Genomic DNA, 22,961 nt, shown 5'->3' on the forward strand with positions numbered 1-22,961 from the left:
AAAATAAACTGGCAACTTAGTTGCTAAATAATTGACTGAGTTCTCCAGTTAGCAGCTAAAATTATCTGTTTTTTGATGCTGCGGAGGTAGCACATGCTGGGTTTATCAAGACTGTTCACTGAAGCAGGCTCCTTTACCAAAGAAGGTGCACGTGAGGAGTGACAGTGAATCAAGAGTTTAATATTGTTAAAAAATGTCATCTTTGTAATTTGCATTTAGTGTAATTTTGTCATACTACCTAGCAAGAAAATGCCAAAAGATACCATTATAGCGTCAACCATACTGAAGGGTTAAAACAAATAATTTAAGGACGGTTGTTTTACTGCTTAGTTGAGGTGTGAGGCTGTATCTTAGGTTTTAGTTGCACCTTCTTCAAGAATAAGAAGTTGCAACTAAAATTTATTAAAACGTGGTAACAAAAAAATTATTTGACCCTTTTCCCTACCACTTTTGTTCTTTTAGGCAACAAGTTGAGTGTTGACCTGGGAAAGTAAATATGAAAAGAAAGAAAAATCTACTTCCTCCGTTAGTAGTCCTGACACTGGCAAATCGGAAATCTGAGTAACTGGCAACAGGCCGTAACACAGAAACTATTAGCTGAAAGATGCTAACATACCCCAAGTGACAAACACCTACGTACAGATGGTTTATGTTCATACTGATCTCTTGACATACAATTCTTAATCACATTATTATTAGCACATATTACGATTGCTCACACTCAACTTACCACACCTAGGAAGAAAACCATGCAAGAGAGGGAAAAACCACTGGTGTAGCCCAGGTAGCCTAAAAAAGAAACGAGAAAACAAAAAGTGAGTTCCTTTCTTACTCTGAACCTAGATAGCTGTTTTTAATGCATTTTGATGCCTTTTCTATTATATGTGTCACTCTTGCTTGTCAGCCCTATTAAAGAAACGCACCAACCAAGTGTGATCTGAGCAGAAACAAATTTAAATAGTGACAGATGCAAAAAACCCCACCATCATCATCATCAACAAATTCAGTTCTAACATAAAGAATTTATCCCGTCTGCTGCTTTATACAGCTGTCTGTATGTTTTACAGACAGCTGCAAGAACATGGAGGCACTGAGGAATTTGGCGAGACATAGCAGGAAGCGAACTTTAGAAACTTTAGTGAAACTGGAAGTCAGTCTGTGGTGGGAGCAAGTGGATAAAGTTTACAAAACATGTGAAGGAGAAAATATGACGGTTTTCACTTGTGTTCCTACCCAGATTTTTGAGGAGGGATAAAGGCAGAATGATTCCGACGGACACAAACAGCACCAGGTAATTTCCATTTAGGTACCATTCACTGCAAACACAACACAAGGTTAGACCACAAGAGATGGCACACGAACATTAGTTTGCTTCATCTTTAGAGGAGCCCATTCTCACCCAGAGTTTTCTTCTAAGTGCAGGAATGCGCGGATCACTTCTGGCAACTCATACTTCACTATAAAGAGGTAGCTGGACATCGCTGCAAGAGGACAACAAGGGCAACTTCAGGTTTCATGCAAACTACAAATACTTCTTTAGAGGTGCACATTACAGATATTATTGTAGCTCCAGTAATGCAATTAAAAACACATATGTTTCATTGAAATACACTGATTTAGGGCCTACCTCCAATGTTCTGCATGATTATTGATCCAAATGCAGCCATTTTTCCGGGCCAGCCAAATGCCCTCTCTCCAAGCTTCTCATAGATGAGGGATCCTGCCAGAACAGAGAGAGTGACTAAGGATACCAGCCTTAACTAGACAATCAGGTGTATGTTACACAGTCTCTTTTGCAATTCTTACTTAGCCCCTTCTTTGTAAAAAAAAAAAGTTATCTTTGCAATAACTACTTCATTCTCATTTCTTCAAATGCCTTTAGGTAAGGGTGTGGAGATTTCCAACGAAAGTTGGCATAACAGCAATTACTTTTTTGTGCTGTTACAATCACTTGTCCGAGCATTTTCTCATGCGTCATACTCCTCCCTGTGACCTACAGTAACCTCCCAATTAAATACTGTATATAAAATGTTATCATCTGTGGAAACATACACTTGTAATCCCTTAATCAGCAGTCATAACATTTAACGTCGTAACATTTAAAAATGTTTAAAGGTCTGAAGAGCAAATACCAACCTCCTTCCTTAGCAGTCACAAGGAGCAGGTGTACAGAGTATAAGGAGAGAATGGCTATAGCGATGAGGAGGACTCTGCGCAGAGAGAGAGAGAGAGAGGTGTAGAAGTATGAAAAACTGGTACTGTGTAACTGAGTATCTACCCCTTGCTGTTAAAAAAAAACGTAATGACATTTGAAGCTGCTCTGGCTCATGTTTGTGTTCGGTGGGGGGGGATTCTGTCCTTTCAAAATGACTTTGGCATGGTTGTAGCATGACTAATGTCTGTGTCACGTAAATGCTACAAATACATCCATTGCTGCATTCTTCAAATACCATACTGTGTGTCAGCAGTGAGATTATGACGGAAGAGGGACAAAGTTGTACAGCTTCCTGTAGTTATTTCACACCCCCAGCTAGTTCTCATTTTTAGGCTCTGGACTGCAGCCATGTGCGTGGACAGTGGATGACAGAGGGAGTTGCGGTGGGTACACCGGGGGCATTTAGGGGGTGTTGGATAATGGAAGTCATCCACAGTCCAATAATGCATATGCATGGGACCAGATTGGTGAGGGAACTGACCACTGAAGCTCAGATGTCCCCGTGGGGAACAGGTGCCCCCTAATCCGAGTGGTACGTGACCACAGTCTATATCTAAAAGAGTCATAAAAATCATTTTTACTTTGTCAGTGCAACAATTAATAATCAGACACTCTGATTTCCAAACAAATTAGTGACATTCCCTTCAGCCTTAGCTGTACCATAATTATCACACTATTATACCATACAAAAGATTCCAAAATGCTGAATTGTCATGGTTGTTGTGGTAACACGCGATTGTCACCTTTTCTAACAAAAAGTGAAAAGAACTTTCTGCCATCATTTGGTATAAGTTAGTTAGTACACACACTAAACACTCCACCTAGTGACGCAGCAGAAAATCTTTGTCTTTCCTGCCCAACCCATAATTCTGTCATCTTAAACTCCACTACAATAAATTCTAAGAAGACATGAATTAATCTGTGGAGAACAATGCAATGCTAACCGGTGTTTATTTTAGGTCTCTTTTCAGGACTGTAAGGAGGGGTGACACTGACAGGGAGATCTAACAAGCTTCAGCTTATAATTGCATTAGTTATTATTAATCCATGTATTTTGTGCTGTCTCCCTCCCCTCGATCTAAACTGGTCGTGGCACATGGTTGCCCCTCTCTGAGACTGGTTCTGCCGAAGGTTTCTTTCTGTTAAAAGGGAGTTTTTACTTTCCACTGTTGCCAGGGTCTTGCACATAGGAGGTGGTCTGATTGTTGGGGGTTTCTCTGCTTTATTTTAGGGTCTTTACCTTACAATATAAAGTGCATTGAGGTTATTGTTGTTGTCATTTTGTAATTTGATAAGTAAGTTGAACTGAAATTGAATAATCTTTCAAAGTATATCCTGTGGAGCAATCATTGTTTTTGGCATTTATAACCAAATTAACACCTAATCTCTATCAAACATGTAACACAATGCACTATATATCCGCTAGTCCAAACATACTTACGTAAAGAGAATGATGCCAGTGTTTGCCATGGCAAAGGACAGGCCCAGGATGCCGCTGCCCATAATGGCGTTGCTCAAGTTGAAGACGGACATGCCGAATGAGGCGTGGCCAGGATGCTGCCCAAAGTCAAAAGAAAAGACAAGAGCTTTTTAAGGTAAAACTACCTTCAGTTGAGTGATGAACTATTGATATTTACTACATGAATCATTAATGTTAGCATCATATGCGCCCTGTTTTAGAAAAAGAAAGAGCTAAACATTTGGCATAGTAAGCCACCTACAGACAGATAGAAGCTTTAGGAGACAAGCTGCAGTTCTTCTGCACTATTCTTATGGTTTTGACCTCACTCTCCTACAGCATCTCATAACTGCTAACAACTTAGAGACTGTGGTCTGCCATGTGGTCTAATTTAAAATAATGAGCAGTGAACTGAACACATGAAAAATTGATGTAGAACAGTAAGTGCGTCTGTGTGTATAATTAATACTTTTCATTTACTTGAATTATGAAGACAGGATGATGAATTGTTGACATGTGCATATGCATTATATGGTGAGTAAAACCAAATATAAAAATAATATAACAGATTATATTGGGAGTCAAAAGGAGATACATAGTTGATGTGACTAAATCCTTACATATTCTTCTTCATATGTCTTCTTCTTTGGTATACCGTTTGACAGAAACCTGTGGCTCTCTCCATCGTCATTATCATCCCCATTAAATTGGCTGTCAACATTGAGAAAGATACACGTTAGGACAAACACAGTGAGAGGTTCACTTCAAATGTGTATCAACTTTCAGTGCTATATTTTATGATGTAACCGCCTGTCATCAAATGCAGTCTTTGTGCGTAAGTGCAAGCGTGAGTGCAAGCAATAAGATGCTCAACTGTTTATATGGTTATACCGATCTACACTGCTCTCAACCCAGAGACTTCCTCTGAAGTAGAACCAAGTTCAAATGAGTGATGAAATATGTAGATTTTCTTTTGCAAATTATTAGTGTTAGCATTCAGTGTACCTTGACTTGACAACGTGCAGGAAACAAAAAGACATTGGTGCCACTTATAAAAGATTTGTTAGACACAAGAAAAACAATCTACCAACACATAGTCCTCCATCCAGGACTATGGTCATCCATAAACTGACTGTGAAAAAGATATACATTAGCACATGCAGTCTCTGTATCAACTTTATGTGCTACAATTTACTGTTAACTACCTAAATCTGTAGCCGTAGTCTTTACGTTTAAGTGCGAGTGTAAATGCAAGCAACAGAAAAGAAGCTGGACTGGTTATGCTGGTTATCTGACGACATTTGTGTGTGTCAGGGTTTTAAATGTAAACGTAAAAATTGTAACTGCACCTCTTTACACCTATGCCTTTCTTCATTTGTTCTTAAAAACGCATCAACTCTAACAACTCAGTTTTTTTTAAAAAAACTAGCTACCCGCTGTGGCAAGGGAGCAGCAGAAAGTAGCTAGCTGGACTGAAACACCTTCCCAATTCAATAACCACCAGTGTGCCTCACCCTGATAAACACATTATTTACATGCAATTAATCTGCCGCCTTAAAGCCAAAAGATAGACATGCCAAATGAGGAGTAACTTCGCAAGTGCAAGCACAAGTGCAGGGAGCAGAAAAGGTACTGGACTATCTATGTTGGTTATTTGTCATGAATCTGAACCTTCTGTAAAAGATTTGTCAGACACAAGGAAAAATCCACCCTCCCATAGTCCTGTGCTAGTTTTATAAAGTTCTTATTATCACCTTTGTCCTTCTCCGTCTTCATTATCATCCATAAATTGACTGTGAGGATTGAGAAAGATATATATTAGCACATGCAAACACAGCTAATGGTTAATGTCACATATGAATCAACTTTCTGCCCCACAATTTGCTTTTAACCACTTGCCATCAGCTGTAGTCTTTATGTTAAAATGCAAGTGTCAGTGGAAGCAACAGAAAAGAAGTTGAACACCAACCTATGCCCAGAAAGAAAAGAATGGACAAGAATCTGTAATAATCTGTATAAACCAACCTAAAATGAGTAATAAAATATGTTTATATTTATTCTATGACTCATTAGTGTTTGCCAAGTCTGCTAGTCTTAGTGGATGCTATGTGCAAGCAAACCAAAGCCTGGTACTGCTGGTGGTGAAAGATTCACCAGTAGAAGGAAAAACTATTTATTATCATACTTTTTCCTCCTTCGTATCTCATTTGGAAGGAACATATCATCCATGTTATATTCACTGGCAGAATAGAGAAAGCAACAGAATGTTTGTATGTATTATTGTAGGGTCTTCTATAAAATTGAATTGAATTGAAAGTTATACGTTGGGACATGCAAATGTAGCTAATGGTTCAGTTCAAATATACGTCAACTGTGGCACATCTTTTTTGTAACCAGCTGCCAATAGCTGTTGTAGTGTTTATGTTTAACTGCAAGTCTTAAGTGCAAGCAAAAGAAAATAAAGTAGAGTCTATAGCTTTTGTCAAGCGGTTGTCCTCAAACACACCAACCTTCACCAGACAAAGACTTTTATTTATTTCATTAGTGTTAGCTTTAAGTTTACACTGTCAATGTGCAGCAAACCAAAGGCTTTGGTGCTGTTGGTGAAAGATTTGTCAGAGAGATTGAAAATCCAGCTTCCCATAGACATGTGTTAGTAATATAGAGTATTTATTATCATACTTCTGCCTCTTTGGTATCCCATTTGTCAGGAACACATTGCTTTCTCCATCGTCATTATCATCCACATTATACTGACTGATAGGATTGAAAAAGATATGCATTAGGACACAAACACAGTGGTTCAGTTCAAATGTATATCAACTTTCTGTGCTATGTTTAGCTTTTCTTTTTTTTTTAGCAAACTGCTAACAGATGTAATCTTTATGTCTATATGCAAGTGCCAGTACAAGCAACAGAAAAGAAGCTGAACTGGTTATGCCACTTGTCTGAGGTCATTTGTGTGTCCACGTCTCAACTATATATGGAAGCTATGTGTAAAAAGATTCACTGTGCTGCTTCAGACTAAAACATATGCAATTTATTCTTAGAAACAGATCAAACATCCCAATTTATTACTCAGCAGGTGTCCTGAAGTGATGCAAACACAGAGAGTCATTCATTGAAAACATTACCGTGTTACGATTTATGATTTAATCACCTTTCTGTGCAACGAGCAGAGAAGAAGCTGTCTACGCTGATTATTTGACACCAATTTACAACTTCTGTCATTTATTCTGACGCACCAATGCACACCAATTTATACCCAATCATGGTAAAGCAGGAGTTCAAAGATCCGCTTGTGATTAGATTGCCATAACCAGAGGCTTGCCCACAAAAATCCAGCCTTCTCTAGTCTACTGATATTAAGAAAGACATCACAGTCACTGACCTGCTCATGGTGGCCTTCTCACAGTCGGTGGGCTCTGTGAGTTGTTCATCAAGGCTGTCGTCGTCAGCCACTGTGGAGACTTTCCTCAGTTCCATGCGTTCCACAATTCCCGGCATAGTGGTACAGAGAGGAGGACCAGAGGCAGAGAAATGTACCTTTCTAGGATTTTCAGGGTTTAGACTTCACTGGCACAGGATACAAGAACCTTGTCAATCACCTCAGCTATATCTTGTTACCGTTGAGAAAAGTCCTGAAACAATAAAGGAAAAACAAGACAAAGTTTCAGTAACAGAATTGGCTTTTTGTCTGTTTATATGTTGCTTTCCTTTTTTTGCTGGTCTTAAACTGTTCCACGAACTGGAATAACTGATTACAGGGGCTGTCAGTGGTTTTATTATCTGCCCTTATCAGGTTTTTGGCCATGATGAGGAAGGCACACAGAAAGCCTTTTTGGCAGAAAGCCCTGAAGGCAAACTTCAACTTAAACATGGTTAACCATGATGTTTAACCTTTAACTATCCAAGTACTTTATGGCAGAAAGGGTTTCTTGTAGAAAGCCCCGGGGGAAGACCACTCCCACAAGAATAAAAAAATCCTTTAAGGTAAAAATGGAGCCCTCTACTCTGGAAACCATTTCCTGGAACTGAGGGGCTTCCTAAGAGATTATATGTGCCTTGGCACTTGTTACGCAGCTTCACCTGTACCAGGAAGGGTGACTTTGTGTTAATTTTATTGCCTTTTACATTTCACACAGGCTCAATTAGTTGTGTTAATGACTAAAGTTATTTGTATCTCTTGTCTCTTTAGGAAGATATCACAACCAAGTGCTGACGTACATAATGACTGCTGAGCGGAGTCGAGTCAGCTCCAGTGACGTGAAACTAGGTCATGGATATAGCATGTCCGTGGGGTCGTCGGACCACCATCAGCTGCGCCCTTGATAATGCATGAGCTGGTTTACACAACTTAACCCTTAACATCAAAGAAAAGAAATGACACTCCACTTAGGGGCACCGCCTTCAATTTCTGTAGTGTTTAAGTTATGTAAGGAGGAGCTCAACACACTGAAAGAAGACAACGTGATTATAAACGAAAATAGCAGCAACGTGATTTACAGTGCTGTTTCCCCCCTCACACAAAGAGCTCTTTGACTGAGTTGGAAGAAAAGAGCCTAAGGGCGACTCACTAATGAAAAACTAATGCAACGTGTACAGGACCAGCCAGAGCCGTGACACCGATGAACCCATGAGAAAGGACACTTCTGACATCCTCTTTTGTTTCACGGCACTCGCAGCAGTAATGATGTGGTGTAATGCATTGAGAAGAACAAATATGTTAATGTAAAGTTAAAGGAACAGCTCGGCAAACCACATTTACCTATTCACACAGCTCTTTCTTCTGCCATGAACTTAACATACACTAATGCAGACCTTCCCAAAGTATGGGGCCCGCCCCCTAGGGGGGGCGCAGAGCCATGGCAGGGGGGGCACGGGATGAAAAGGGGGGAAAAAAACAAAACGCTTGGACACTGCTAGCACGGGCGCCTACAGAAACGCAAAGCAGGAGATGAAGCATCGCTGAATGTGTTTCCAAACCAACTTCATTCTAAGCCAAAGACTAGAAAATATGGTGAAGCATATCTTCCCTTTGGCTTCACCTGCACAAGTGCCGAGGTAGGTCTCCCCTGCAGAATTGGTTTTCCCTTTGTTGGGAGCAGCACTGGGCTGTTTAAATCACGGACAAACAGTATCCCACATTCGTGATTTTTAGTTCACAAACACTTCCTGTAATGACTAACTAGATATGGACAGGTCTTTATTCTACCTTGATTACCTTTATGCATAATGATAGCTTTGCTTCTTTGCACTGAATCAAACAGTGTTTCTCTCTGTTTAAAAAGGTCTTATGTTTTAAACCAATCATTGGGTTTTTCATGCAAATTTCTGATAATGCCACAATACGACAACAACTGTAACATCAACGATGAACAAAAACCTTCCCACAACCACCTGGTGATGATCAAGTGGAGCAGTAAAAACATAGTTGAGCTACCATCCATCCGCAAGTGGTCAGTCTTAAGGACAGCTGATAGAAATACAAAGACCTGCAACTTAAGCAACAGCTTTTAAAGAGGGAAGCGGTTGAGCCACTTCAAAGTGTAAACAAGCGTTTGCAGTCAAAACTTGAGCTCTTTTAGATACACTACCAGGGGTGTTCAATGTCCTGGCCGATGCAGTTGAGACCTTCTTTCACAAAAACTTATTGTTACTGACAGGTTGTTGTACTTTCTGTGAAGTAAAGCCATAATAGTTTTGAGCCAACAGAGATTAGGTGGCTGTGTCATCGTTAAAAGCCACATCACACACGCCGCTACACCTAATCTCTCAAAGTCCTTGTCTGCCGTGCTGTTAGAGGGAAATGGAGACTGGGGTTCGCTCTCTGCAGCCAAGAGGATTAACCTGTCAAGCTGGGTTAAAATGATGTGTTGATACAACCATTACTTATAGAAACCCACATTAAGTACTTCCCACCATCGGTAAAATTAATCTTTATAGGTTGCTGGAATTTGTTCATTTCTTTTCCAAACCCGACCCATCTATCTCACTCCTGAGGCCAAAACATTTTTAAAGACTCCAGAGACAACACACAGTTCATACAATATGCATTTAAAGATTTTGACTTGGTTCTTTCAACATGTTTCAAGGCAAATCACACAGCAGCAGTCATTTTAAGTTTCTTCTCATATATAGAATGTCTGCTATAGTGATATAGACTGTATGCAGTCATGTTAAGATAAGATATTGGTCTTATCTAAAGTGTTTGGCAAAAAAGGAAAAGAAGCCAGGCTTAAAAAAATACAGTAATTTGTAAATTTAGAATGAGAGCCCTTTACCTATTTAGTCTGAAACCATTCGCCTTCAGTGTACACACAAGCTGTTGCATCAGCCACGGTCTACAAGTCTTGGCACGAGCAAACACACCCCTTTATAGCTAAGTGAGTGAAGTCAATGCTTTAAACTGCTACGTGTTACACAGAAAATTCCTTGAAAGCAAACATTACACGTGTTTCTGTTTTACCCCCCACTCAACATTTGCACAACAGAGGTCCTACCTGCTGTGCATGGCATGGCTCACTTTTTCAAGAAAAAAAATCTCCCTAAACAAACAAGCTCACTTACTGAAAGGTTTCTTAAAGCGGTTCTAGGAAGGTTCCTTGTTTGTCCTCCCTTTTTGAATGAATAGATTTGAAGAAAAACAGACAGAAGAGAGACGAGTGGATGGGTGAGGTGCTCTGGCCCTTTTGTGACTCAGGTAAGACAGGAAGCTTTTAAAAGAGAGGAAGGAGGGCCTCTGTCAGCCAATCAGGATGCGCAGTTTGCTCAGACTCCTCCTTTTTTGATCAGTCATAAGCGGGGTCGTAACCCTGATAGCTCACTCCCAATCTCCACCAACACCACCCACTTGGTATGCATACATGTATATACACATCTGACTCAACAAATATAATCGAGGAGAGCACACGGAGAATAAACTATATACACTCACTGAAGGACGGATAGAGCTACACTGTAACGTGGCCAGTTTGATCATCGGCATCGGACTGAAGATACCAGCGTGCACCAACTCTTAAATACCCTCAGCAGCTTCAAGACACGACCACATGACAGGACACATGACCACTTATAAATGGACCTAAATCATACAGATCAAACACAGGTGGTCTGTATGATTTAGGTCACAGAAAACTGCTGTCTGGACTGGTCTCTGACACACACACACACACACACACACACACACACACACACACACACACACACACAAAATTGCTTGCACATGCAGCAGGCACACAGATGCCCAGACACAGACATACTGTAGGCGACTGTCAGTGTTTTCAGTAGTAGGCCGTGCCACAGGCTGACCAATCAGATGGCTCACTGTCTGGATGTCGGCGTGCCCAAGGTCATGTTTGTGTCAGAGATGGGTTTTTTTTTTACTTTGTAATGCAGTTCAAATAGAAGAAAACACACACATGTACAGATCACTTAAGGTAAAAAGACACTATTTTCTTCCTCAGAACATCGGGCACTGAGCTTGTAAATGCTGAACATGAAAAGATATGTTTTAAATATAGACTCCAAATGCTGAACTGCTACAAAGTCTTCGTTTATACGATACTTTACTGTGTTTTAATGTTTAAATAAAATCAGAAAATTTACTTGAGCCCACACGAGCCATTATTAGTCCGCATACTTGGCTGCAAATAAGGACTAGCTGCTGTCCAGTTTGTAGTGAAACTGTGAAAAGTATAACCTAAAATGGGAAACGGGGACAGTTTGCTTTTGAAATATGTCACCTGCAGCTCTGCACAACTTTATCTCTTATCGTCTCAACTTTTTACCATCTCTGTTGCACTTTTTCACGTTTCACTACCACTCGTCTAGTAGTTAGCAAGGCGAGCACAACCTGACAAATCTTGAGCAATGTGTGTGTGAGATCATGTGAGAAACTTCAAAATGTACCAGAGCAAGAAAGCAGTAATAATAATCTCACTTTAAATGCAAGTAAAATCAAATTCATCCCAAAAGTTTGACACAAAGAAGAAAAATGATGAAGCAGAAAAATGCACAGGAGAGACAATTTCTGTGAAAGCTAAACTGTGTGTGTGTGTGTGTGGGGGGGGGGGTGTCTTCACACACATGCTCGGCTAATCACCTGTGACTAAGCATCAACCCCCGAAGACACAGATTCGGGGGTTGGGAAAGAAACTTCTGAGCCGAGCTGAAAAGCAACTACCAACCAAAGTGTCTGAGGTCAGAGTTTGAGGTCACATGATTAGCACTGCAAACAAAACAAAGACTTGAAGTATCCGTTGGAGGCAAAGACACGTGCTGGCTTCAGCCAATCCATTCAATGATCTGTATCTGCCTCAGTTCCAGCCTACAACTAAAAAAACATAAACCCAAAGGACCAGTCCACCAACTTTGCTCATTTAAAATGAAGGTTTTTAGTAAGAAATATGTGGCTGAAAATATTGCAAAGTTGCTACAAGCATCTACAAATACAGATATTTATCCTTTTTTGAATCTTCCGATTCTTCTTTCTTTTAGGTGTTTTTTTGAGTAATAATAATAAGTTTCAATCCTGGAATTGAAACTTCACTTATTTACTGATAGGTTTGTACAGAACAGGGTGTAAGAGTTCATGTTCTCAGTTCTCTTCTCACTGGGTTCAGTAAAGGTTGATCATTGCTCACGCTGATATCTCTACCCACATTTTGAGCCATTAGCATGTCCCCAGTCAATGTTTTGGGAACACTTTGTCATTTAACTGGCAGAGCCCACCTACTGCTGGTGTTTGCCACCACACTCTGGCTATTCTTAAAGTTTGCTAAAGTAATCATGTGGTTCTTCCAGATTAGAGAGTACACGTTGTTACTCTCCCGCTTTAACTGCATGTCTGTAGCGGGAGAATAACAAAGTATGTTGAAATCAGGTGGCTGACAAGAGGCCACGAGGGACGTTTCCATCATGGATCGAGGGTTTATTAACCTCCCATTTTGACCAAAACATCGTTGGCACCATCAACTTTAACTTCTCTGTATATCTTTATTGTTAGTGAAGCCCAAACCTCTCAACTCGATGTGACTGGGTGCAAATACCAAACAACTTGCAAGTAAATCATTAGTTGTCCTCTGTCAGCACGTGTTTCTAAGTAAGTGCTATGTACATCATATGATACTTAGCAATTATATTTGTGGAGATCCCTTCAAGATAATCTCAAAAATATTCAATAACACATACATTAAAAATATAAGCTTAATTCAAATGACTAAAGTTACTTTCAACATTTTTTTGTAAACATTCTAAAAGTTAGTGCAAAGTTGTTCTGGCGTGCTTACGTCAAAAAGAAGTCACACACGTCACAGTAGCTGCAAATTGCAACCACATTCCTCCACCTGAAACCACAAATTCAATTTAATGAGGAAGTTTGGATGTACAACGGTAGCTGTTAAGGAGAAGTTGAACCAGCTGGTTCATACCTGACACCAGTAGCCTGCCAGCCTCTCTTGGGCTTTAAACAATTAAAATGAACAAAAAGTTATCAGTCAGCAGAAATGGCCGCTAGTTGTTTGCAGGTCAACAGAATGAGTCACTAAGAATCAAACTGTTCTTCTTATGATGCACTTTGCTTTAAAAATTGTGCTACAACCGGCCACAAAACTTCCTGTTAAGAAGCAATTGGGTACCCTGCCACTAGGTGAAGGTAAAGCAATATTCTGGGTAACAGATTAAATAACAAACTGTATGGTGTCATAGAGAGGCGTGAGGCAGGGTACACCCTGGACAGATCGCCAGTCTGTCACAGGGCCACAGGGTGGTAGACATAGTTTATAGAAATCGACATAAATATGGGCCTCATTGTATGTTTACATGCAGCAAACTCTATTTACCTGCATGCATGCATCAATGCTCAACTACTACACTCAGTCAGACACTGACCACCTCCATTGAGTGCATAATAAAAAATTAGAATGCAAGATTTTGCTCAATCAAATAAACATCCATGTAGGAAAGGAGATTTTCATACCTTAATTTTCATTAAGTTATCGTTTAATTATGGTTTACCTGCACATCAGCAACATGCACCAGACAAAAATGCATAAAATGCTGAAACAAAGGTGACTTTGAAAGCTGGATTAGATCACGTAGCCTAAAATACATGCATACAGTTATCTGACAACCTTTTGATATGGTTCCTAAGTACAGTTAACTTGACTTACTAAGTTACCCTGTGAAATGATGTAATACTAATACTAACACTGGACTAATATGGCACACTTTGGAGATGTCAAAAATGAGTATACTCAATATTTGTTAAATTAGATGTTACTGTTATAAAATCAGTATCATATGACACTTTTATAAGGTGTTACTATTCATAAATGCTAGAAACTAGCCATTTTAACCTATTGGTCGGAGGTTGCTAAGTAACACGATGACACCCGATGAACAAACGCCACATTCCAACCAGAAATATCACCAAGACCTAGAAGAACAGTGTTACTACCTCGGACAATCCCTGCTTTCTAAAACTCGTGAAACTTTTAAAGCACAAAACAGTTTTGCTAACCTTAGGTTTGCTTACACTTTCCAGTCATTTCACAATTGCCAAAACATGAAACCCTATGATAGATGGATGAACAATAAAGTGTTATCTCTAAAGTCTTATCTGTGAAGAGCCATACAGCCAAGACTGGAATCCCCAACGAGAGATCTTGCTATGATTGCAACTCGTTTTGTAAACAGTCTGAATATGTACTGATAACAGATAAGGACAGCTGAAGCTCACGGAGCTAAAAGTTCTTTTTCATGAGCGCAAAAAATACCAAACTGTCCATTAAACCAGTGAAGTCCATCTGCCTCTGCTGCCTAAGAACAGTGACAGAAATCAAAGCGTTCTGAATCTGCAAAGAATTATGACAGCCTAACCATAGCTACTGGTGAGGCGTGTCATCTGTGGATGGCTTAACATTCACTTGTGTCCCTGCAGCAAGAACTATAACAACATATGAGAGAGTGTGACAGAGGCACGCATGCTCCTTCAGATCATCCAGTTTGTCATTGTTTGCACTTGGGACGAATCATCATGTGTGACATGTGGACGACAACTCCCTCCTCCCTTCTGTAAATTTCCCTTGCTGTTGCGCTGGAATCGAATATCACGTTTTCACATGTTGAGAGCATATGAACAGACTATCCTGGAAGGCTGCGTTCATGCTATTCATATCTAGTTTGAAACTGCTACCATATGGAAGGGTTAGGAATCTATTTCTTGATTTTGATGTTCCATAGAGAAGTTTGATTTTTAATGTTCTGCTTCTGTAGGGTAAAGTAAGCACAGAGGACTGAGTGTTCCCAGAAAAGGTGTGGTGGCTGGTAACTATTTTTTCAACCTCAGTCCTGAGGTATTCCCTCTAGTCTGGAACAAATAATCACATACAACGACTCTCCTGAATAAGGGCAACTTTATACTACATCCAAAGTGCTAGGTTAGCTGGTTAGATAATTCCTCTCAACTGTTTTCCAACATTTTCTGTTCATTTCCCGTTATCGTTTCACAGCGACGGGCTAGATGTGTGAAGGTAAAGAAGAAGACGGGGTTTGAACGCACCTCTGTCATTTCATGCGATCACTGTGACGTATGTGGCCACTGAAAACAACTGCAAACACTTTTTGACGTAGCCAAACCGCACATGGTGTGACCTATTTCTAACATAATATGGAACGGCCCTTATTGCCTGTGACATTTAAGATACCAGTTTGCGTCCACTGTTAGGCGACAGCAGTGTCGGAAGTGAAGGAATGAATCGTTTCATTTATTCAAAAGAAACTGTTACATAAAGATGGAGATTTCTATGACGAATATCAAACAAGTAACACACAAAAAACAACCAAAAAAAAAGCCCATATTGACAAAAAACTTTGACCTTAGACCTAAAGTAAACACCATATTGACCTTTTGAAATAAACCTGGTGTGTCCAAACCTGTTTGTGAACCCTGGAGACTTTCTCTCTCTGTCCATCTTATCAGTTAATATTGATTTGCCAGCTCATGTCTGCTAATAGTGACGACAGCATTTTGTTTTGTAACAATGTGTAATTCTTCACAAGCTCAAGGTTTCACCCTTGACTCTAGCTGGAGGTGTGGATGATGACTTCAGAAGGGGCTAATGGGCCAGAGAAGGGTTTTTGTTTCCTGTTACGTCAAAGGCTCAGTTCTCGGTGTCTTCAGTTTCAGTTTGATTAAAATTAAGCTAAAAGACTAAAACCAGTTCCATCTGTGGTCTTTTCCACCATGAAAAATAACCCGTGGGTGTAATTTGAGAGCTTGGAGCCAGTAACTTTTGTTAGGTCACCTGTATAAAGACGTCACTACCTGATGCACAGAGGAGACAGACTGTTCTCTCAGTAGGAGAACACATTTACAAAATAACCTGCTTCTTTTCATGTTTCTCTAGTTGGCACCATTTTGAACTCTGGATATCTTCATCACGCCATAGTAAGAACTTTCCACATAACAGTCTGCATTTTAAGTTCACTTTAACACAGAACTACTCTGGCTGCTTATGTAAAGCTGACACCTTTGTCCCTAGTAGCTTTATAAAGTGTAATTGAAGCATACAATATTGAATTAGGAGAAACAGAAAAAGAGTCTTTACACTACACAAGCATGAATTCAGGTCACTTTAATTACATTAACTGGGTCTAAGGAAGGAATTGTAGAAGAAAAATGGAGAATATTTTAGTAACCATCAACCCGGTGTTCTCTGATTATTCAGAGGTGCTATGTGGGATATTTAGAGCTACAATCATATCAAGTGCTCTGCACTAATCTCTTGCTAAGGCACTGACTCATAGTTCTGATTCCTGGCAGACAGATAAAAGAAGAAAATATTTAAATATATTACCTCTCTCATGCACAGTGTTGCCTACATGAAACTCGTGTTTACCTTTGCAGGGACTTGCTAACATTAGGTAAACTCAGAGTTACTCTGGGTAAATTATAAATGCTACATTTTTAGGAAAGGCAGAAGTATCTTGGGAAGTCTGTATATTGTCCTTTCTTCAGAGGTTTTAGATGAGAATATTCTAAAACTCTCAAGTCTGCAGGACAAATATGAAAGCAGAGTAAGCATGGGGAGACAGATAGCCTAGCTAAGCCCCCAGTCACACAGGCCTATAGCCAGGTTGTTAACTGCAAGGAAACCACTGATCATGAGGGGAAAATGTACATTCCCCAACAAGTTGCGAGTGGTTGAGAGCAGTCAATGTGATATCACTTGCCCCATTCACACAGGCCTTGAGAGCTGGCAGTCACCTGTCCTGCTGTGTATTCTGCGAATGCTTAGCAAGTGGTTGCACTGTCACTACCATGAAATTGCGTTGCAAAGACGTGTGCAACTATGGATAACAATTAAGGAGGTTTTTGAAGCAGTACTCTTTTTATGACCTGTTTCACCTGGTGAAAGCTAGCAAACTCCAGCAATCACTTGTCAAACGGTCGGGAAATACATGGGTCGACAGGTCTCCAGGGCTATGTGACTGACACCTGATATGCTTGCTAGCTGAAAAAAATAGTTTACGAGTTTCTATCACTCCCTCTCTTTGCCTTCTTTTCCTTTTGTGGTTTTCTCCTTGACATTTACCCCAGGTGTACCACAATCAGTCAACTGAGGAATGCCCCCTAAAACTACAAAAAAACAAAACAAAAAAACCTAATCAGGAATCACACCTTATTCCCTCCACAGGAGTTTTTAAAGTGCTCAAGCAGTTGTGTTGGCAAACATCCCACAGTGCTTAGAGGACACTGAACCCCTGCAGCTGACCCCTGACCACCCTGTTGGCGAGAAAAAGAAAAGGGGTAAATTCCTTCCAAGGTTCTGCTAAGTTTTACATTAGAAAAAAGCTGGATTACTGCATACAGGCAGGTGGTTACCTCAGTGAACAGCCCAGGTTTGTGAATTATGCAATCATTCAGTTCACACATTATACAGTGTATTTACCTTTTCACATTCGCATTGAATGTGCCGACAGCATTCTGGAAAACTGCCAGTTGCTTCTGTGCTTTGTGGCACTGGCTCAATGCATCTTTGTATGATATCCATTCCTTTGAAACTGACTTGGCTTGTGGATCATTTGCTCATACTCCAAGTTAGATCAGCCAGTGCAGGCAATATTTCAGCTCCCAGCTGCGCAGCAGGATCTGACCTACATGTGTCATTCAGGTATCCATGGGGTCAGTGAGGAGTAAGGCTTCACGAGCTCCAAGCTCTAACATGTGCAGGAATTTCCTTCCCACCTTTATCTTGGAAAAGCAGTTAAAATAACTGTAATGGCTGCTTTCACAGAGACCTTTACAGTCAGCTGGTGTAAGACTGAAAGGCACTGCACGGATATTAAACATGGAGGTTAGTTTAACCAGCGTGCAGCTGGTGAAATAGTTGGAAACTGCTCAGTTGGTACGTGATCCACAAAACCTTTTCCAAGCTGGAAACACGCTTATGTTATGCTTCTACAATCCTTTGACTCTGACCATACTCTTTAAAAAAAGTTACAGTTTAGGAAGTTGTCAAACTTCATTAAAGTGCACTTCTGCTCAAGAGCTGGAATGACCCACTGCCATTGAGGCAATGGGTCATTTCAAATTTCTTATAAACTTAGGTTACACATTTACTCTGTAGTAATTATTAAAGCTGCAGCAAGGTAATAACTTCTCTTCAATAACTGATAGCCATTATGTCTCCACACAGTCTTTACGACACGAGTGTGTACCACTGCCACCACCACATTCCTCAAAGAAAACACGCCCACATCTAGAAACTTAAATATCCATGTAGGTGGAGTCATACTCAGACCTCTATTATGCAAGTAGGTTGAAAAGAAAAATCTAGGCCTTGGTTTGAAAGTGTACGGTCACTGAGTAGCAACTGGGTATTTTTAGCTTCCAGAATGGCAGTGACAGAACCTTAAGTCACCACTTGAATACGCCCAAGCCTGCAGATTCTCCAGGCTCAATCTAAGTCTTTGTTTTCAGTCCTGTGCTGTCACCTGGCTGTCTGCCACTAAGACCAGTGTTCTCCAATTTCAAACCAAAAGACGCTCAAGAGAGTAAAGTGGAAAGTGAAAAGCATCCCATTATAAAAACCTCACTCTTTACAATCTGTAATCTATTATGATGCCCACAGTCAAAAAAAATGATCTTCCAGGTGGTAACTGAGGGGCACACCATGACAGACAAAGAAAAAGAAAAAAAAAACAAAAAGCGTGGACATGAAATCTCGTCAAAATAAACTGAGATTAACCATATAAGCATCTCCATCAAAGCATGGGGACAGTATGAGCTTGTGATTGCAGTCGTAACATATCTATTAGTCCTCAGAGGGCTTCCTCAAGCCACGCTCCGCGTGCCTCGCTCCGCTGTTACATAAACCACGATCCTTTCTTTCTTTAAGCATCTTCTCCAGCTGCTCACCGCTTCAAAAATCATTACTGGAATTGTATTATATACAGAGAGACTTTATGAGTCACAGAAACTATGGAAAGTGAAAAAAAGCAGGGAAATGTTAAATAAAAAGCGAGATGAAAATTGGAAACGTTATTAGCCGCCTTTGTGTAGCTTTTTTCCTGCGGTTTCAGTGAACGCGGAAAAGCATGCAAAACACACACAAGCTCCACGCAAAATCCACGTTTGCTGCATGCGATCAACTGGTGGCTCGAGAAACCCTTTTGTTAAGACAATAAATGCTCACACCAAAAAAAAAAAAAAAAAGAAAGAAAAAAGCGCAATTTTCTCTTATAAATAAAGACACGTTTGGCGCTGTTTATTGACTTCAGGCACCACCCTGCAGGAAGCCTTCGCACACAGACGCTCCTTATCTAAAGACACGCTTTACTGTAGAAAGAAACCCGATAAAAACAAACAAAAAACAAACAAACGAATAAGCATGCATGCAAACCCAAATAAACCCGCGCACAAGTGAGCTCTCTGTCATTATTATTATTTATGATTTGACTTACATGTTCTAATTTTAGTCATTAAACCTCACCACACTGCTTACCAGGCGGGGGGAAGCCCTCCGAGTCAAACTGCCCGCTTCCAGAGTATCAGAAAGGGAGGGTAATGATTAGGCAGCTAATCACAAGAAGGATGGAAAAAAAAAACAACTTAAAGTAAAGAGCAGATGTTAATGGAAATGTCGGGGTCTTACCTACTGTGTAAGAGCGGCGCAGGAGGAAGCGGACTACTGGAAACGAGCGCTTCAGACCCTTCCCATTTAACAAGCAAGGACACTGAATGGAAATTTCCATCTGCCATGTGATGATAGCAACTCTTTAAGCGTCGTGTTACACCCACCGCTGCTGGGGGCTCCTTCTTCTCCCAATTACCTCATTTGATTTGAGGATACACTTAAACAGCCCAGAGCTCAGAAAGTGACGGTCTGAGTGGAGTCGCTCAGTCAGTCTTTTACCAGTTTTTCCACCTGAAACAGGCGTTGTAGTCTTAGCCATTTATAATGAGTGTCCAATTTTATGTTTGGGCAGTGTTTATGATAAATACAGGTTTAATGACAGGGAGTCGTTGTTTACATTCTGGCTGACCACATTGTTGGAGAAAAACAGCTTCACGCTGCCAGTTCAGTGCAATTCACTGCTTTTAAAGCGAGCAGGACCTGGAACGGACTTATCATTTGGGCGTTCCTGTGGTGGTGGCCAAGTTTGAGGAAGCTGCAGTTTACTGTCGCCTTTATTTGCCATGCATTTATTATCCATTGTATTATTTTACTGCCTTGCATTAACTACTTTCCCCCCAAAAGGAATAAATATTACACAAATACACATTAAATCTTAGTGTCGTGAGTTTTAACAGCAGGCATAGAAATCTAAGCCTTTGTGGGATGGATTCAGCAAGGTGTTGGAAATATTGCTGGCAGATTTTGGTGTGACAGCATTACAGAGTTGCTGCAGATCTATCAGTTACACGTTCATGGTGCGACTCTCCCGTGTAACATCCCAAAAGTGCTCTATTAAATTGGGATCTGGTGACTGTGACACTGGTTAGTGCACGTTAGAACAGTGGTCCCCAACCTTTTTTGCGCCACGGACCGGTTTATGCCCGACAATATTTTCACGGACCGGCCTTTAAGGTGTCGCTGATAAATACAACAAAATAAAACTAGTACCGGTACCGAAAAAAAGAAGATTTATTCATAACACACGTGAAAAGACCCAGGAAAACCGAGTTAACGATAAAAACGATAACAAAATGACGCTGAAAACCGATAAAAACCCTGAAAACCATACATTTCTCACCTGAGCGTCAACTCTCGCGGCCCGGTACCAAACGACTCACGGACCGGTACCGGTCCGAGGCCCGGGGTTGGGGACCGCTGCGTTAGAACAAAACTTCAGTTGGCAAAGTGTGCCAACAAAGTATCTCCCACACGTTACACATTACAGCAGCAGGAGACAGATCCATGCTTTCATGTTGTTTATGGCAAACTCTGAATGTCACAGCAGAAATTAAGACTCAGCCCATCAGGCAGCGTTTTTTCCGGTCTTTTATTGTCCAACTGCCGCTCACTGCCGCTCACCGCCACCAGAGATGGGCAGTAATCTGCTGTAATCTGATTACTGTTTTCAGGTAACGAGTAAAGTAAGGGATTACTATTGCAAAAACGGTAATTAGATTACCGTTACTTTCCCGTAGGAACGCTGCGTTACTGCGTTACTAAAACGTGATTTTTTTGCGAGAATGTCTCATAACAGTGACGTAAGCGAGTGCGACGTTCCTGACAACAGCTGTGTGCAGATCAACAATGGATTATATGGGTGCGGGAGAGAGTATGAGCGTGCAGCATTCAAAGCGTGGAAGTACTGACCTTACTTTGAGTTAGATTCCATAAAAAGTGACAAAAACATTAGTGTCCGTTGTGCGTGGGATGAAAACTTCTTTTTAAAGCGAAACCCCCCCCCCACCCCTAAACTTCCAAGCAAGCACCGAGTGCGCTATGACGTAATGGGAAACTCACAGAGAAACTCTCGGCACACCTGCACCAGGGTAAACCTCCGCCTACGCCACTCCTGCTTTACAGGTGAAAATAGAGCAACAGGACCGCTAGTCTTTGACTTTATTTATTTTCTGCTGTGTTTTACTTGCATCTATTTGAAAGAGTGAGTGTAAACACACACACACACACAAAAAAATATTTTATGTGCTGGAATGTGCAGAAAATAAGTTTAACAAATTTCTTCCAGTCAGAGAATGTTGCATATAATTAAATTTTTGCTTGATGCATAAAGTTAAAAGGTTAAAACTAATAAAACAAGTTTTAAAAAGAGACTTTTCCATTTGATTACATTTGGTATGATGGATTATGTAGAAAAAGTAGAATTGGGCTGAAAGATCTATTGCTTTATCACCTATTCAGGTTGTAAATCGTGTTTTTAAAAAGTAACTAAGTAACTAAGTAATTAATTACTTTTGAAAATAAGTAATCAGTAAGTAACGGGATTACTTTTTAAGGGAAGTAATCGGTAATTAGTTACCGATTACTTTTTTCAAGTAACTTGACCAACACTGACCGCCACTCATTTCTGTTTTTCAGACCATTCTCTAGAAAAACCACAGATGGTTGTGTGGAAAACTCCCAGCAGATCAGCAGTTTTTGAAAGACTCAGATCAGCCTATCTGGCATAAACAATCATGGCACATTCAAAGTCACTTAAATCACCTTTCTTCCCCATTTTGGTGCTCAGTTTGAGCACCTTTTCTTCCATGAAAATAAAATAGGAACCACTTGTCAAAGAATTTCTTGATGCGACGGGTCTGTTGCTGAAAACCTTCTTTGCTATCTTTTCCTCATCACTGGGCCAAACACTGTTTGACCGATTTAAAGGAGATATTACTGGATAAGCCTATTGAGACTGGGTGTCTTCACAATATGGTGTGTTTGTATGTAATACATCGAACTTAATGCAAACATTTTAAAACAATATGAAATGGACTCAACAGTTTTTCTTACATTTTGTAGACTTTCAATATTTCTTCCAGTGTTTGCGGTACTCTCTGTCTGTCTTTCATTACAAACAATTATCTGCCAGATAACTTAGCTATATATGTACAATATCTCTCTCTCTATCTCTCTCTCTCACTCTCTCTCTCTCTCTCTATATATATATATATAGCAGAACAGGGTGGGGATACCAATCTCGACCATGATGTCCATCTGGCTAGGCCCCCCATGCTACCTAAACCATACAGGATGCCATGCTGGCTCGAACATCTCCTAGATTAACAAGTACCACATCAGGTGTTAAGGAATCAGGGCACATTGA

General features: G+C 40.4%; 1 protein-coding gene across 7 annotated transcripts in view; it reads right to left on the reverse strand.

Annotated features, from left to right (window-relative positions):
* The window catches only part of slc38a4 (solute carrier family 38 member 4), a 31,714-nt gene extending 11,783 nt beyond the window's left edge, over window positions 1-19,931 (reverse strand). The window contains exons 1-12 of one of the 7 annotated variants that reach the window (XM_085375983.1): window positions 19,835-19,931; window positions 19,685-19,719; window positions 7,066-7,315; window positions 6,357-6,431; window positions 5,429-5,467; window positions 4,295-4,385; window positions 3,657-3,772; window positions 2,137-2,210; window positions 1,628-1,720; window positions 1,400-1,481; window positions 1,234-1,316; window positions 731-789 (exon numbers count right to left, since the gene is read on the reverse strand). In XM_085375983.1, the coding sequence (XP_085232109.1) occupies window positions 731-789; window positions 1,234-1,316; window positions 1,400-1,481; window positions 1,628-1,720; window positions 2,137-2,210; window positions 3,657-3,772; window positions 4,295-4,385; window positions 5,429-5,467; window positions 6,357-6,431; window positions 7,066-7,181 (828 nt within the window). In that variant the 5' untranslated portion in view covers window positions 7,182-7,315; window positions 19,685-19,719; window positions 19,835-19,931. The other 6 variants (XM_085375982.1, XM_085375981.1, XM_085375980.1 and 3 more) reach the window with 6 other exon arrangements.
* Between the last annotated feature and the right edge of the window lie 3,030 nt (window positions 19,932-22,961).

The sequence above is a fragment of the Diplotaxodon limnothrissa genome, linkage group LG17, assembly GCF_057381915.1.
Source record: "Diplotaxodon limnothrissa isolate DT_005_m linkage group LG17, D_limnothrissa_male_GT1.1, whole genome shotgun sequence".
Classification (NCBI taxonomy): domain Eukaryota; kingdom Metazoa; phylum Chordata; class Actinopteri; order Cichliformes; family Cichlidae; genus Diplotaxodon; species Diplotaxodon limnothrissa.